Here is a 15,569-nt window from a genome sequence, read left to right on the forward strand (position 1 = left end):
TCCCTTTTCCCACTCCCTTTCTCCTCTGAGCGGGTGGGGGTCCCCTGGGTATCCTCCCTCCACCCTGGCACATCAAGTCTCTGCAAAGCTACACACATCCTCTCCCACTGAGACCAGACAAGGCAGCCCAGCTAAGAGAACATATCTATCCCAAGCACAGGCAACAGCTTTTGGGATGGCCACTGCTCCAGTTTGGGACTCACATGAAGACCGAGCTGTACCACAAGTTCTTAGTAAAAATATATAGAATTGCCCTTATAGTCTTCATAAACCTCCATCATCTGCATGTCTCCCAACATTCTTATTCTCCATGCTCTCACAGAACAGCCCACTGAGCTCTGAGCATTCGATGTTGATTTTTTCCAACCCAGAGGTCAGATGCCACTAAAACATTCACCTAAACATATGGTCATATCTGTCCAAGCAATACCCCATAACCTTGTACCAATTTAGGTCTTAGAATTTCAATAGCTATGATAAAATATCATGACTATAAGCAATTTGAGGAAAGAGTTTCTTTTGCTTACACTCCCACATCATAATCCATTACTAAGGGAAGGAAGTCAAGGCAGGATCCTAGAGGCAGGAACTGAGGCAGAGGTCATGGAGGAGCTCTGCTTACTGGCTTGTTTCTCCTGGTTTGCTCAGCCTGATTATAGCACCCTTGATCACCAGCCCAGGGAAGACATTATCCACCATGAGCTGGTCCCTCCCACATCAGTCATGAATCAAGAAAATGCACCACAGGCTTGCCCACAGGCCAGTCTAGGAAGGACATTTTCTCAATTGAGGTTCCCCTTTCCAAAATGACTCTAGCTTATATCGGGTTGACATAAAACTAGCCAGCACACCATGCCACAGATAGTTAAGATATCATGCAGTCTTGAGATTTCCTTTGCCAAAGAAATTAGCCCATTACTTTCTATTTCACTTCAGGTAAGTTTCCAGAACATGGGCTTAGAAAGCAGAAGGTGCCACCCATATTTAGAGTGTGTTTCCCTGCTTTAAACAATATGATCAAGAATATCCCTCACAGGAGTCCCAGCAGCTAGTGCTTTAGTTGGTTCCAGAAGCAGTCAAGTTGACAACCAAGATATAGCCACCACAGCCCCATCGCTCTGCCACATAGCTGCCTACCACCACGTGGCATGTCCATGCTTATAACTCAAATGGTGTGGCTGGTTTTCCTTGACTCTTACAATCTTATCTAGGCAGATGCTAAGATTTACAACTTGTTTGCTGGTGTCTTTTCCTTTCAATCTCTAATAAAATTATTCTTGAGCATCATAAAAATAATCCTTCAGTGGATTGTATGATAAAGTCCAAAGTCCTTAGAAAGATAGTGGGAACTCTTCACTCAACCTTTCACTCTTCTTCACCCAGCATTCCCCATTGACTCCTCCGTACAGCAAGTACACAGAGCCATTCATGGTGCCTTGTACAGAAAGACTCCACCTTTGCTCTGCGGTTTGCTCACTCCGGGTACACCCTTCTCATTTCTTATGTTCAAATCTCATGTTCGCTTTTCTTTCTTTTTGTCTTGGTCTGGTGCCTAGGATGGCCTAGCCTCCAGAGTGCATACAGCACTATAGGCATGCCCCACCATGCCAAGTTCAAATCTTATCTTTAAAGCCTACTTCAATAGTCTCCACAAAACATGTCCTGGTCTTCTACTTTGGAATCCTTGTTCTTCCTCGACTAGACACTTCCACACAACCCTTGTATTTCTAATACTGTATTGGTTCTACTCTTAATAAAATGTAAGCCCACCCTTTTCTGCTATCAGAACATAAAACTCATAGAAGGGAAGACCTTGGTCTAAACCACAACCATTTACTGGCTAGAAGAACAGACGAATGAATGGATAAATGTATGGATTGCATGAATGGGTAATCACTGATGGCTTCTCAATTAGTAGCAGGGAAAGGGGCTGTAGGGATGTGGGCTGCTACATGACTGTTGTCACTGATCATGTATTCTCATCATCATTTTCCAGGGAGCTGTCTGACACTATCAAGTCAAACAAATGCTGTTCACATTCACCTCTTCCATCTCTTATTTTAACAAGTCGCCTTCCTGTAGAGATGAACGGCCTCACAAAAGGTGAGACTCTCTCAAGGACTATGAAGTTATGGGGGGTGGGGTGGGGCAGGGTTGAGGACTTGCAAAAACCAGTTGGTTTTGCTGTTGAGGCCTAGAGACAAGGGCTCACTACGTAGTCCAGGCTGGCTCAAACTAGAGATCTCCTTCCTTGGCTTCTTAATGGTTGAGATCATCATCAGGACATGCCACGATACCTGGCTTATTTTATTTTCTTATGAAAGGAAATCAGTACTTTGGAATAGAAGAAAATACATGAAAGATGAAATGGATGCCTTGCACATAGTCAAGTGCTATACCACTGAGTTACATTCTTAGATGGAGATAGCTGTATTTTGAGATAGAATTTTAGAATAAAATGGTGTAAAATACTAGATTATTGGGCTCTTAGCTAAGGACAGAGCTCTCTGTGATAACTTGCGAAAATATTTCTCCAAGAGCTTTGATTATATGATAAAGAAAACTTGAAATTGAAAGCAGAGAGGAAAAGAAAAAAGTACTCTGATATTAAAATCAATTGCCTATAGATAATCTTAGATATGACATCAAGAACAGCTCTCAGGGAGTCACTGGAGAAGCCTAAGAAAATCTAGAAAACAAATAGAACTTACAACTTCAGACGTTTCTGTTCTAATACGCAGCAAACACGTATTTTACTATATAAAATCACCAATATTCAACTATTCTTTACCTCATTTGGTTCTACCTAACAGTAGAAAATAAAGCTGAAATGTTAACTAAAGCATACAAGATTAGGTGCCATTAAGCTTTAAGAGGGATACAACTTATAAGAGGAATCTGGCATTAGAAGGAATATTAAGCAGACATCCTTTTGAATGGGAGGTGACATTGAACTATATAAATATAAGTCTACAAAGGTGAAGGCAGAGTCCTCTACAGGGTTATAACAGTTACAAGGAGAAAGGAAGAGAACTTACAGGGTACATTACAACATTACATAACCAGGAAAACAGGCAGAAATGGATGCTCTGTATTGCTGATGGATGCAGAGCACACAAGTTTTAACATGACTAAATACAGTAGAACTGGGAGACTTGAACCAGAGTTGCTGTGTTGGACACGGTGACACACAATAACCTAGCACGTGGATGCTGGAACCTGGAAACACCAGGTCACCCTCAGCTTTACTCGGAGTTGGAGGGTAGCCTATCTCAAAACCAAAGTTACTTTAAGATTCACTCGCAAAACATTTAAAGATTTTTTTCCTGACAATATTACCAATCAGAAAGAACAACAAAATCTACAAGAAGATTCTTTGATATCCATAACTTAATTACATACCCATAATGGATTGACCCATAATAATTGGTGAAGTAGAAATCTGAAGAGTGACCATATACATCGTCCTAGAATTTGTGAGAGTTTAAGACTAGACAGTACCAAAGTGTTTTGTCTTAAAATGTCAGAAGGCAGATTTGAGAAAGTTCCCAGGAAATAAAGGTGATGTGAAGGCAAGGGGAGTAGGGGGGGTCCTATATAACTTGGGGCCTTGTGCATTCTCAGCACAAGGGCTATACCACAGAGTATCTCCTAACCCTTTTGCTTTTTATTTTGAGATGTGTTCCCACTAAGTTATCTAGGTTGGCCTCGAACCTGTGATACTCTTACTGCAGCATCAAGAGTAGGTAGGATAACAATTATACCACTAAGAGCAGCTTAGATCTGACTTTAAATCACATCCGTGTCACTGACCAGCTGTCGTACTGTGGTTTGAATGTGCAATGTCCTCTGTAGACGTGGGTATTTGAACTCTTGGTCTTCACCTGATGATGCTATTTAGAAAGGTTTGAAACCTTGGAAGGTAAAACCTTCCTGTAGGAAGTGAGTGCTCTCTGTCTCACTCTTCATTCCCTGCTTTCTAAAAGAGTGGATTCAATGTAACTATTCAGTCTATTGCTTCTGCCATTACAGCCTTCCCTGCCTACTGCCAAGTCTTCCTTGCCACAGTGAACTGTCTCCATCTGGACCTGTAAGCCAAAACAAGGCCTTTCTCCCTTAAGTTGCTTATGTCAGGGTATTTTATCACAGCATCAGAAAAGTAACTAAGACAGTTCAACTAAGTTTCTTAAACTTTCCAAGCTTCATGTTCTATAGAAGGACAAGAGGGTGAAGGGGAGCCGAGAGAAGTCTGGAATCACTGAGCTGACAGTTGTTTTGACCATTAAATGAGAGCACGTTGTTAGATTCCTCTTTAAAGCTGGACATATAAGCAGATAACTTACTAATGTCAGTATATATAGAAAAACAAGCATAGACATTTCATTTCATTCATCCTTTCAATAATACTTATAGAAAGTGCCAGCTGCTGTGCTAGTCACTGGGCTGTACAGTTGTAAGGGAAACACATTGTAGTGTCTTCCTGGGGCTTTTAAGAGATACTGCAGGATGGTGCTGAGGGTGTAGCTAAGCTGGTAGAATGCTTCCTCTATCATGCCTGAATCCCTGGGTGCAGTTCCCAGCACCTTATAAAGTGAGGGTGGCAATGCACACTTGTTATCTCTGCACTTGGAAGGTGGACTCAGGAGGATCTGGAATGAGCTTTGCAGATGAGTGGGATGGTCAGAAAGCTGGGGAAAATGGAAACACTGGAAGGGTTAGAAATAGGTAAAGGAGGGAAGAGTACAACAAATCTGAGTACCGGATTGAAGATGGAGGCATCAGTACAACCCCGTGGCTTTATACTTGTGCGTATGCATGTTGGGAATAATGTATAAGTATGTGCATACATATTCCCACATGTTTGTTTCCTAGCTCTGCTCAATCTGAAGAGTGTCACCCCAGCTAACAATGAATGTTAACTCGGACCTAGATCTTGGGACCTGTCACCATTCTCTATCCAAAAGAAGCAGATCTCTTTGAACAAATCACTTATTCCAAGATCAGGGCAGGAAATGTATGAGATGAGCCTGGAGATCTATCTCAGTGTTCCACGGGTTAAGAAGTACTTATAGAAAATGGAGACATGCCAAAAGAGCACAGAGCAGATAATGATAATGGTGAGTTATTATCCACTGAACAAGTAAGACTCTGCTAATGTATAGTAAAATGCAGGTTAAAAGGAGGAGTGGAATAAGGGATAAATAAGTGGAGATAAGCTCTGTGGCAGAGCACTTACATGGACATGGCCCTGGAGAGAATAAAAAGTGGAGAGGCAGAACATGCCTTATCTTGTTAAAGCCAACTAGGAGAGGGAACAATGGAGACAGAAAATCCAACAATTGGCAAGCCACTGCAGTAAAATGGACCCAGGTAGGACTTATCAATTGGTGCAAAAACTTGCTTGTGAATACTAATGAGGAACAGGATATTTACTTAGCCTCAAATTACCTTCCCCCAAGGACGTCATAATTACTTACTAATTACTAAGTACAAAATGTTTATCAATTAACCTTACACTGGAGAAACCTGGCAGAGACCATCTTAACTTTCAGTCCATAATAGGGCAAATTGACACTGAGTGCTTGCTGGTGGGCAACGGAAAGCAACGTGACCAGGAACACTGCTTTTGTGGCTCTGCTTGTCCAAAGTGGGTAAACAGAACCTAATCAGCAGGAAAGATCTGACCTAAACTTCGGTTCATGCTCCAAAGCCATTAGTCTGTGCTCTGAAATGTTAAGGTCATTTGCAGGAGATGAAAAGAACAAGACAACTAAGCGCAGCTTCTGATCTTGACTTTCTCAAGGACTATTAGGACTTCTGCTGTCAATGGCCCTGTGGAACACATGGCAGAACCGAACCACTGCTGGGTTTCTGATTCTGATGTTTCCACTATTGTTCTGGGTCGATTGGATTGTTTTTTAATACACTCACTCTTGTGAGTATATTAAATGGTATGTTTTGTTTCTGGCTCCCTACTCTCCGTGTCTCACCATGCACTCCTTACAATGATGTTCTAGCCACGTGACCAGAGCCAACAAGAGTTGCCCAGCAGCCACGGACTGAAACCTCTGAAAGTATGAGCCAAAATGAATCTTTCTCCCTCTAAGTTAATTTTCTTAGATATTTGTCACAATGGAAAATTGACTAAATGGCTTGTACACAGTTCATTCTGTTTAAAAATATCAGCATGCAAAGTTTGAAGTGGAGACTTCAGAAGCCTATTAAGAATCTGAGAAAGTTATACTGGCAAAGACATCATGAATAAGAAGCATTTATACTTAAGACTAAACTCAGATATCAAGTCCTGACACATGCATAAGAAACTGTGAAATCTGTCTACTTTCAAATACATCACATCTCACAAAATTCACTTTAAATATTATTATTGAGAATGTGTATAACAAAATATTAAACATAATTTTAAATATCATTGAGAATATGTATAACAAAATCTCTCTCAGGTTTTAGAACTAGGAGCAGAGTGGCCAAAACATAGCAACTAAATAAAACTGAGTGATTGAATACCATAGTTAGAAGGTTCATGGTGGCGTGTCCTCATGTCACCTGTCCAGCATGTGACATTCTTCAATTCCAGAATTGCTAGATTGTTCCTCCAATCTTTCCTCTGTGTCAATTGCACCTTCAATGTTCTCCCAATAATGCTAGATGGTTGACACACGCATTTCGGTGGTTCATGGGTTAGAAAAAGTTGAGAGGTCACTATGAATGTAATGCAGAAGAGCACTTGTTCCTGAGAGTCTGCGAGACAATCTCAAGGGACTGAAACAGCAAGCAAACAGCAATGCAGCCACATCCATTGGATGAAGGGTGCAGGTGTTTGTGCGTACCCATGACTTTTAGTACATATGCAAGGATTCCAAAACCAGTGGTTGGAGATGTTAAAAAGAGAATAGAAATCGAGAGAGAGAGAGAGAGAGAGAGAGAGAGAGAGAGAGAGAGAGAGAGAGAGAGAGAGAGAGAGAGAGAGAGAGAGAGAGAGAGAGAGAGAGAGAGAGAGAGAGAGAGAGAGAGTGCAATGTGGTACTACTGAATGTTAGTACAGGCAGAATGAGCATACTGAACCCTCTCTGAAGTGTGAGAATTGCTTCTTGGAAGGGAAAGGAAGGTGACCGGCTCATAGGAGGAATGACCGAGAGGCCAAAGGATACTGAACCCAAAGAAGACAAGGCTGGATGATGGGGTGATGATGAGTGGGCCCCTGCAATGGAAAGAGCAGACTTACTACTGGGAAACAGATTTTTGTTGAGTATAAGGCAAGAAGAAGAGTCATAGGATAGGATTCATTCGCAGTGCCCCACTCCGACAGGTTCTGACTATGGAGCACAGGATGTGTTTTAATAGACTGCTCAAAGAAAGATCTCATGAATCTGATAAATTCAGAAGCCAGTGACCACTAGGCCCTCCCAACGATGCTTATGGCTCTGTTCTCTCTCAGCCTAGGGAGGTTCGGCAGGAGTGGACTTCCATTTTGTTCACATGGGGCGTCTTGCCCTAGCATGGACTGTTTCAATATAACTCTTAGCAGTTAGGAACATTCACTTTTCTTCTAGAAATCAGCTGATCACTGGGGTGAAAGTCAAAATGCTTTTATTTGAGAAAATTTCAGTCAACAAGGCTTAAGAAAACAAAAGTTCAAGGGAATATATGACACACACTGAAATAGTCAGCAGCTCATGAATATACACCTTCAAGTTGCTGTGAGCTAGTCTGCTTTCTACAACCTCCTTCAATCATTATGACTCTCCACTGAAAAGTAAAATCACTCTTTACTTTGATCACATGTACCCACAGTGACCGGAGGAGAGTATCAGATTCCCTGGAACTGGAATTACACATGGTTTTGAGCTGCCACGTTGGTAGTGGAAACTGAACCTGGATCCTCCGGAGGAACAATAAGTGCTCTTAATCGTTCAGTCATCTCTGTAGATCTTAAATCCATCTTTTTATCCAATATGTCCATGAGGTTGGCATACAGAAGATTCACCTGAGAAAGAAAACAGCAGACAGACTTTAAGAAAAAGAAAGAAAGAAAGAAAGAAAGAAAGAAAGAAAGAAAGAAACAAAGAAAGAAAGAAAAAAAAAAAAACCAACCAGTGTGGGAAAGCTTCCCAGATCCACAGTGATGGCACAGAAGTCTGGCCCTTGAGGTCTGAGATCTGAGTTGCTATTGGGAAAAGGAATCTCAGTACAGTAGGCCTGTTTAATTAGGAACAGGCAGCTCTAGTAAGGGAGGTAATCAAAACAGAAAAAAATTGTTGTTCTTATTTGGTAACAAGGCTGTTTCCTTACCAAACCTACCCTGGTTAGCTGGTCTAGATGCTTGAAACACAATAGTCCCTGGAGAAATGCCTGTTTGACCAGCCACTGTTTGCACAGAGGCCAGCCCTTACCCACACACATTGGCACTGACAGTGATTTATCTTTCCAGAGTGCACTTCTGGCAGTCCTCATAATTAGATTCCATTCAGTATCCTTGTTTCCTCTTCCCCACCCTTCTTGGTTTCACTCTAAGAAATGACTACACAACCTCTTACCACATGAATTGCTACAGAAGCTCTGAGCTCTTCAAAGATGAAGATCTTTACCTAGTCAAGCAAGGTAGGATGTGTCCTTATGGGAGCCTGGCATGCCTTCTGTGCCCTCTAAGTTATGCCACCCACTGCGGGGGTTCTCCCTCCTACCTTTGCTTCATAGCTTGTTTTGAGGGTGCTAAGGTGGCCAAGGAACTCCAATGCCATTGTAGCCCACCTTTCTGCAGCTATATACTTGTTCTTGCTAGACATCACTATTCCAATATTCCAAGACTTGATCATTAGCCATACAATCTCCTCTTCTGGGTATCCTTCCTGAAATCCAAGAAGAGTTGGTGTTTTCAGTTATCGTTGCCACTACTGATTGTAACACTCTATCACGTCCCATTACAGTTAAGCACCAAGGAAAGATTGCTCCTGGAGAACAGGAGAGTACATTGAAGGTATGGTAGTTGTAGAATGTTCCACAGTGAAGTCTTAGGAAGTGACACAAATATAGAAAAAAAAAAAAAAAAAAAAGCTCTGAGGCCCTCCTCTACCGAGAGAAAATGAACTCAGAAAACCAGGTTTTGGTCCCCCGGAAGCAAGAAAAGTATGTATCCTGCTTGGATCTTTCATTGCTGCCATCCTCAGCCAATTATCTTCACAATCCCAAGATGGTCAAGAGATTGTTTTACTGAGTCTCCTAATTTCCTTGACCAGAATGAATTTCTATTCTTGAAACAGTAATAATATTAATCGTTAGTGTTGAGAAAATCTACTAAAGTTATGAACAAAGGTCACATTTCTGAGATGGCCCCACAACCTTGTCAATGGTTTTTAACTCCCCTAATGACAAAATTACATTAATGTCTTCATAGTATTGTGCAATGGTGGAAAGGAGTGGTGTAAGAGCAACTGTCCCTGCCCTTGTCTAGGAGATGGGAAACAGAGCGTTCATGCTGAAGCCTTCATTCACCCAGTATGTCTCAGGCTCTGGAGGGCAAAGAGGCCATAGAAGACTTCAGAAAAGCTTCTTGAGTGGCAAGGATGTCATTGGCTTTTTTATTCATTATTGTTTTGCTTAAGATAGGGACCTTCCTATTTTGCCCAGTCTGCTCTGAAATTTTTGGGTTGCTGTGATCGTCCTATCTCAGCCTCCCGATACAGAGCCATACTGCCATACCCAGCTGTCTTTCAATTGGATCTATAAAAAATACTATGTATAAGATACTATGATAATGAGGGTGTTGGAAGAGATAAGACAAAGCTCACATCTTAAAAGACACGTGGCAACTTTTGGAAACAAGGCATCTGCATATTAAAAAGACTTCATGGAGCTGAGATTATATCTCAGTAACAGAGTGCTTGTCTAGTTTGTGGGACCCTGGATTCCACCCCTAGTACCACATGGGAAAATGAGTTCCCAAGGTATTATTATGGGTTTGTTAGAGTGCCATGGACATTAGGTGCCCCAGTACAGTGATCAAAAAGAACACTAGCAGAGCTTGGTCAGAGGCAGTCTCGTTTGCCTGAGATATTAACCTTATAAACATCTACTTTTATATTTTTGGTTGTGAGCCTAGCCTTTAATGGCTGAGCCATCTCTCTCCAGCCCAAAATATAAAAAACAAAACCAAAAACAAAATAGGACAAAACAAAATATAGCATTTGAATGAAGGATCCCTTAAATATTTGTTTCTTGAATGAATGGGTATCTATTTGGTCATCTTGAATGGCTTTTCCTAAATTTATTTGTGATGTATATGTTTATATACTAACCAGTATAAACATGATTGCAGGTCACTGTAGATGTAAGGTATTTCACTTTTCTATAACTACTAAAATGTGTACAATATTGTGATTAAAAGTTAAAGTGTATATTTTTAAAAAAAAATAAACATCTACTTTTCAAATTTAGTCATTTCTTTCTCTCCATTCCTATAGCCAGCTTTACATTTCTCTAAGTTATACCACAATTTTGAAATGTTATATATTTACTTCTTCCAGTCTATTGGAATTTTTGTGGTACAGGATTTTTTGTTTCATTTTTGCATCCTTGGAGTCCAACACTATGCCTGGCAAACAAAAAAGGCACAGGTTTGCTGAATGAATGAATGACTAAACAAACGATAAAATCCTCAATTAAACATTACCATCTCAGTGAAATTTACCTTGATTGTTTACAACTTCTTGCATAAACTTTTGTTCCCTGAAATTCTGTTCATAACCCTGTAAAGCACTTCTAATATGTCACTGTTTTTCTCCTTTACCCAGCAGGGGTGACGTGTCATTACAGCAAAAGGTCATTCACCTTTGTGTATTCAAAGCCTTGCACAGTATTTGGTACATAGTAAGAAGGTGGTTATCTTAACTACATGAATGAAGTAATATTCTATGATATGGAAATGCCACAATAAGACATTTTGGTTATTTGTCTTCTTGTTGTATGAATGAGTCTGCTCTGAGCATTTGTGTATGAGTTATTATTTGTATGCATTTCTCTTGGGATGGAATTTCTGGGTCATATTGTAACTATACTAACCTCCTGAGGTGCTGTCTGGCTATTCTTTTTTTCCTCTTTTTGCAGTACTAAGAATCAAATCCAGGACCTTACATATTCAAAGCCATGTATTCTACCACTGAGCTACACTTCCACACTTCAGCTGCTTTTCAAAGCACCACTTTATGATCACAGTCTCTGTTGAGAGTACCAATCATTTGTCAAGAGTGGTTTCTCTCTGTTTGAGTATAGTCATTTTATTGGATGTAAAGGTGGCAGATTGCCTTATTATTGCATATTTTTATTTACACATTTATGATAATTATGCTGAACATCTTTTCATATGCTTACTGGTCATATGAGTATCTTCTCTGGGAAAATGCCAACCTCTATACTTTGTTCACTGGAGGAGAATGTGGCTTTCTTTATGGAGTTGTAAGATTTCTTTATTCATCCCAAAGGTGAATCTCTTCTCTCCAACATTTATTACCAAGCTTTTAGTTATCCTTTTACTTCCATAATCGTGTCTTTTATAGAAAAATGATTAATTTTTTTCTCAAAACTAATTGTTTATTTTCATTTCATTGGATATTTTTTATAATAGGATATCTAAGAATCCATTTCCCCATACAAGATCACAAAAGATTTTCTGTTTTAGAAAAAATGAGCCAGATGTGCACAGTGTACAGCAGATGCAGGAGGATCAGTTGTCCAAGATTATCCTTAGCTATGTAATGATTTGAGGACAGGCTAGGCTACACAAAACCTTGTCTTAAAAAAAAATAATAAGGGCTGGAGAGATGGCTCAGTGGTTAAAAGCACTGACTGCTCTTCCAGAGGTCCTGAGTTCAAATCCCAGAAACCACATGGTAGCTCACAACCATCTGTAATGGGATTCAATGTCCTCTTCTTGTGCGTCTAACAGTGACAGTGTGTGTGTGTGTGTGTGTGTGTGTGTGCCTATCTTTAAAAACAAAAGAAAATCTTTGAGTTAGCAATGAATGTGAATCAATGGAATAGTGGGGTACTTGTATTTCCATATCTGTGAGGCTGAGCAACTGCTAAGATGGGTAAAATTGCATAGAATAATAAATAACAATGAAATTATCAAGAAAGGAAAAACTACCCATGGCAAGACTGGTGATTAAGAAATATAAGACATAGATTTGTTCCATTTTTTTTTTTTGAGATACTCTTTATGTATCTCAGGCTCTTCTTGAACTCACTATGTAGCCAGGCTCATCTCAAACTCACAGTCTTCTTGCCTCAGTCTCTTAAGTGCTAGGATTATAAATATGTTCCACTATGCCTGGCTCTTAGACATGGGTTTTAAGCAAAGACAAGTAGCAGGAAATAGTGTGCAAATTGTACACAGCAGGAAGAGAAGGAGGTGATGGTTGATAAACAAGGCAATGTTGATTACTGTATGGAAAAGGGAACATCTTGGCTTTGAGTTGGATAAGGTTCAGAGTAAGGATTTAGAAAATATAAGAGGTTCTAGAGACTTATGGGGAAGAAAATGATCTACAAACGTTTTATTTGGGGAAGATATACTTGATAGGGAAACACAAGAAAAACAAAATAAGAGCCAAAGAGAAACTAAGAATCAAACTGTAGAAACAGAAGAAAACAAGTTTCCAAGTCTAACTCCAAGATGCCTTTGCAGAAACCACAATTCCAACACCAGGGACATATGAGATTTAGATGAAGGGAAACCCAAATATCACCGTATTGTAATGAAAGAATTCTAGATTCACTTCTTAGCTTTTCCATTATATATATTTACATGCTTAGTATAAGATGTTTAACCTTTCAATATCTCAACTGACAAAACAATGAATTCAACTTAGTGTGGATGTGCGCACCTATAACCCCAGCACACAGGAGCTGAGACAGGAGGATCAGGGGTTTGCCACCGGTCTGAGATACATACTGAGACTCTATTTAAGCCATTGAATTTGTTAACCTCAAAGGCTATTTTCAGTTATCCTAGTCATAGAATGAAAATTTATAGTCTTTTAGATCCCAACAGTGTTACCTAAACTAAGGGACTATCAAAAGCGCGAAGAAACTATTGCTAAAGGAGTTTCTAAGGTGTTAGTGTGTGTATAAGTCACTTGGGAGTATTGTTAAAATTTGTATTTTTGCTCCTCAAAGTCCTCCTCCATCTCTTAGAGACTCAATATCTTGGTGAAGACCAAGAGTCCCCTAGTTCTTTTCTGCCATCCCTGTTAGCCTTTCCTTCTAGCCTACCTCTGTCCCTTTGTGACTCCTGCCAACATGCAAAAGAACCTTCTCTAACAGGGACCCACAATGACTATGCTAGACCTGGGACTAAGGGAGCCCACAGCTAGTATATTTGACTAAGATTCAGAGTGGGTCACAGCAACTAAAGTATGAAACACACACACAATGATAAAATGAAATATATACACTTGAAATATCATAACTCCTGGTGCTTAGATTCCAGCACAAAACCACAAGCATAAACAACTAAGAAAATACATGCCTCTTCTAGAAACTAACAACCCCATTGTAATAGGCTTCAAGAAAAGCAATTTAGCTGAAGCACAACACAAAGACTTCCAAAGAGCAATTATGAATATGTTCAAAAACCTTAAAGAAGATATGAATAAGTGAAGACCATCAAAACACACATAGTTGAATAAAATAATGAAAACAAATGAAGACATGAAAGCAAAAAATTAACAAAGAAATTGAATAAGTAACATAAACAAATGGAAACAAATCTGGAAATAAAAACCTCAGGATGCCCAACAAAAGCCTCAGAAATAAGCCTCAGCAACAGATTAAAATAAAAGGGGAAGAGAAAATTTCAGGTCTTGAAGACAGGGTAGAAAAAAATGGATAGTTCAGTCAAAGAAAACGTTAAATATAAAAAACCCAAGTCGTGGGAGACGAAGTGTTTAGCCTAGCAGAGACTTGAAGTGCCAGGGTTGGGGATACCCAGGGAGGCTCCACCCTCTCAGAGGAGAAGGGAAGGATTGTGGGATGGGGTGACGTGGCGTGGGGCAGTTAGTGGGATGTAAAGTGAATTTAAAAAGACCAAGCAGAAAGCTTCCAGGAAATCTGGGGCATTGTGAAAAGACCAAACTTCTTAAGGGAAAGAAACATAGGTGAGAGGCACAGAAAATATTTTTAACAAAATCATAGAAAAACATTTTCTAAACCTAAAGAAAGAGATGCATATCAAACGAACAAATAGATAAAACATCCCATGATACATAATAATCAAAATAGTAAATGCACAGAACAAAGAACAGATATTAAAAGCCACAAGGGAAAAAGACATATAAAAGGAGGTCCATTAGAATAACATCTGACTTTTTCAGTGCAGACTCTGAAAGCCAGAGGGCTAGGATGGATGTTCTATAAGCTCTGAGAGATCACATGTGCCAGCCCAGAATACTATGCCCAGCAAAACCATCAATCACATTTGACAGAGAAAGAAAAGCATCTCATGGCAAAACCAAATTTAAGCAGTTTCTGCCTAACAATCTAGCTCTACAGAATTCACTGGAAGGAAAACTTAAGTTTGAAGAGAAGGTTAACTACTGTTTAATGGATAGAAACACTACATCATATGAGACTTGCTCTTTTTATAAGGTCATATATTTTATACTCCATTAAACTAGAAAATCTGAAAAAGAGGAATTTCTTCGTTGTTGTTATTGTTCTTGAGATAGGATTTCACTATATATCCCTGGCTGTCCTGAAACTTACTATGTAGACCAAGCTGGTCTTGAACTCAGAGATCCACCCACCTCTGCCTCCTAAGTGCTGCAGTTAAATGAAGGGGCATTTCCTAAATTCTTTTTACAAAACTACTCTGATACCAAAACCACACAAAGCCCTCCACCCCCAATTTACAAATAAACCTCACTTATGAATATAGATGCAGAAATTCTTAATATTTTCAGCCTGAATCCAAGAACATATCAAATAGAACATACACCATGATCAAATAGGCTTCATTCTGAAGATAAAGGATTGGCTCAACACATGTCAATCAATAAACATAATTCACCATATAAACTGACTGAAAGAAAAAAAAAACCACATGATCACCATAATGCAGAAAAGATTTTTGGCAAAATTCAACATCTCTTCATGATAAAAGTCCTGGAGAGTCTAAGGTACAGGGAACATACTCAGTATAATAAAGGCAATTTATGATAAGCCCACAGCCAACATCATTCTAAATGGAGAGAAACTCAAAGCAATTCCACCAAAATTAGGAAGAAGACAAGGCTGTGCACACTGTATATATCTGTTCAATGTAGTACTTGATGTCTTAGCTCGAACAATAAGACAACTGCAGAAGATCAAAATAATACAAATTGGAAAAGAAGAATTCTAAGTATCAATATTTGCTGATGATATGATCGTATACAAAAGTGACCCCGAAAATTCTACCAGAGAACTCCTACAGCTGATAAACACCTTCAGCCAAGTGGCTGGATACAAAAGTAATTTATAAAAACTGGTAGTGTTCTTATATACAAATGACAAAC

At 39.5% G+C, this 15,569-nt stretch overlaps 1 protein-coding gene across 1 annotated transcript in view; it reads right to left on the minus strand.

The window, feature by feature from the left end:
- Positions 1 to 7,726: 7,726 nt before the first annotated feature.
- Positions 7,727 to 15,569, minus strand: part of Tex11 (testis expressed 11) — a 202,376-nt gene continuing 194,533 nt past the window's right edge. The window contains exons 29-30 of the mRNA XM_021153053.1: positions 8,703 to 8,867; positions 7,727 to 8,005 (exon numbers count right to left, since the gene is read on the minus strand). Of these exons, the coding sequence (XP_021008712.1) occupies positions 7,850 to 8,005; positions 8,703 to 8,867 (321 nt within the window). The 3' untranslated portion in view covers positions 7,727 to 7,849. The remainder of the gene's footprint in view (positions 8,006 to 8,702; positions 8,868 to 15,569) is intronic.

Source organism: Mus caroli, chromosome X, assembly GCF_900094665.2.
Source record: "Mus caroli chromosome X, CAROLI_EIJ_v1.1, whole genome shotgun sequence".
Classification (NCBI taxonomy): Eukaryota; Metazoa; Chordata; class Mammalia; order Rodentia; family Muridae; genus Mus; species Mus caroli.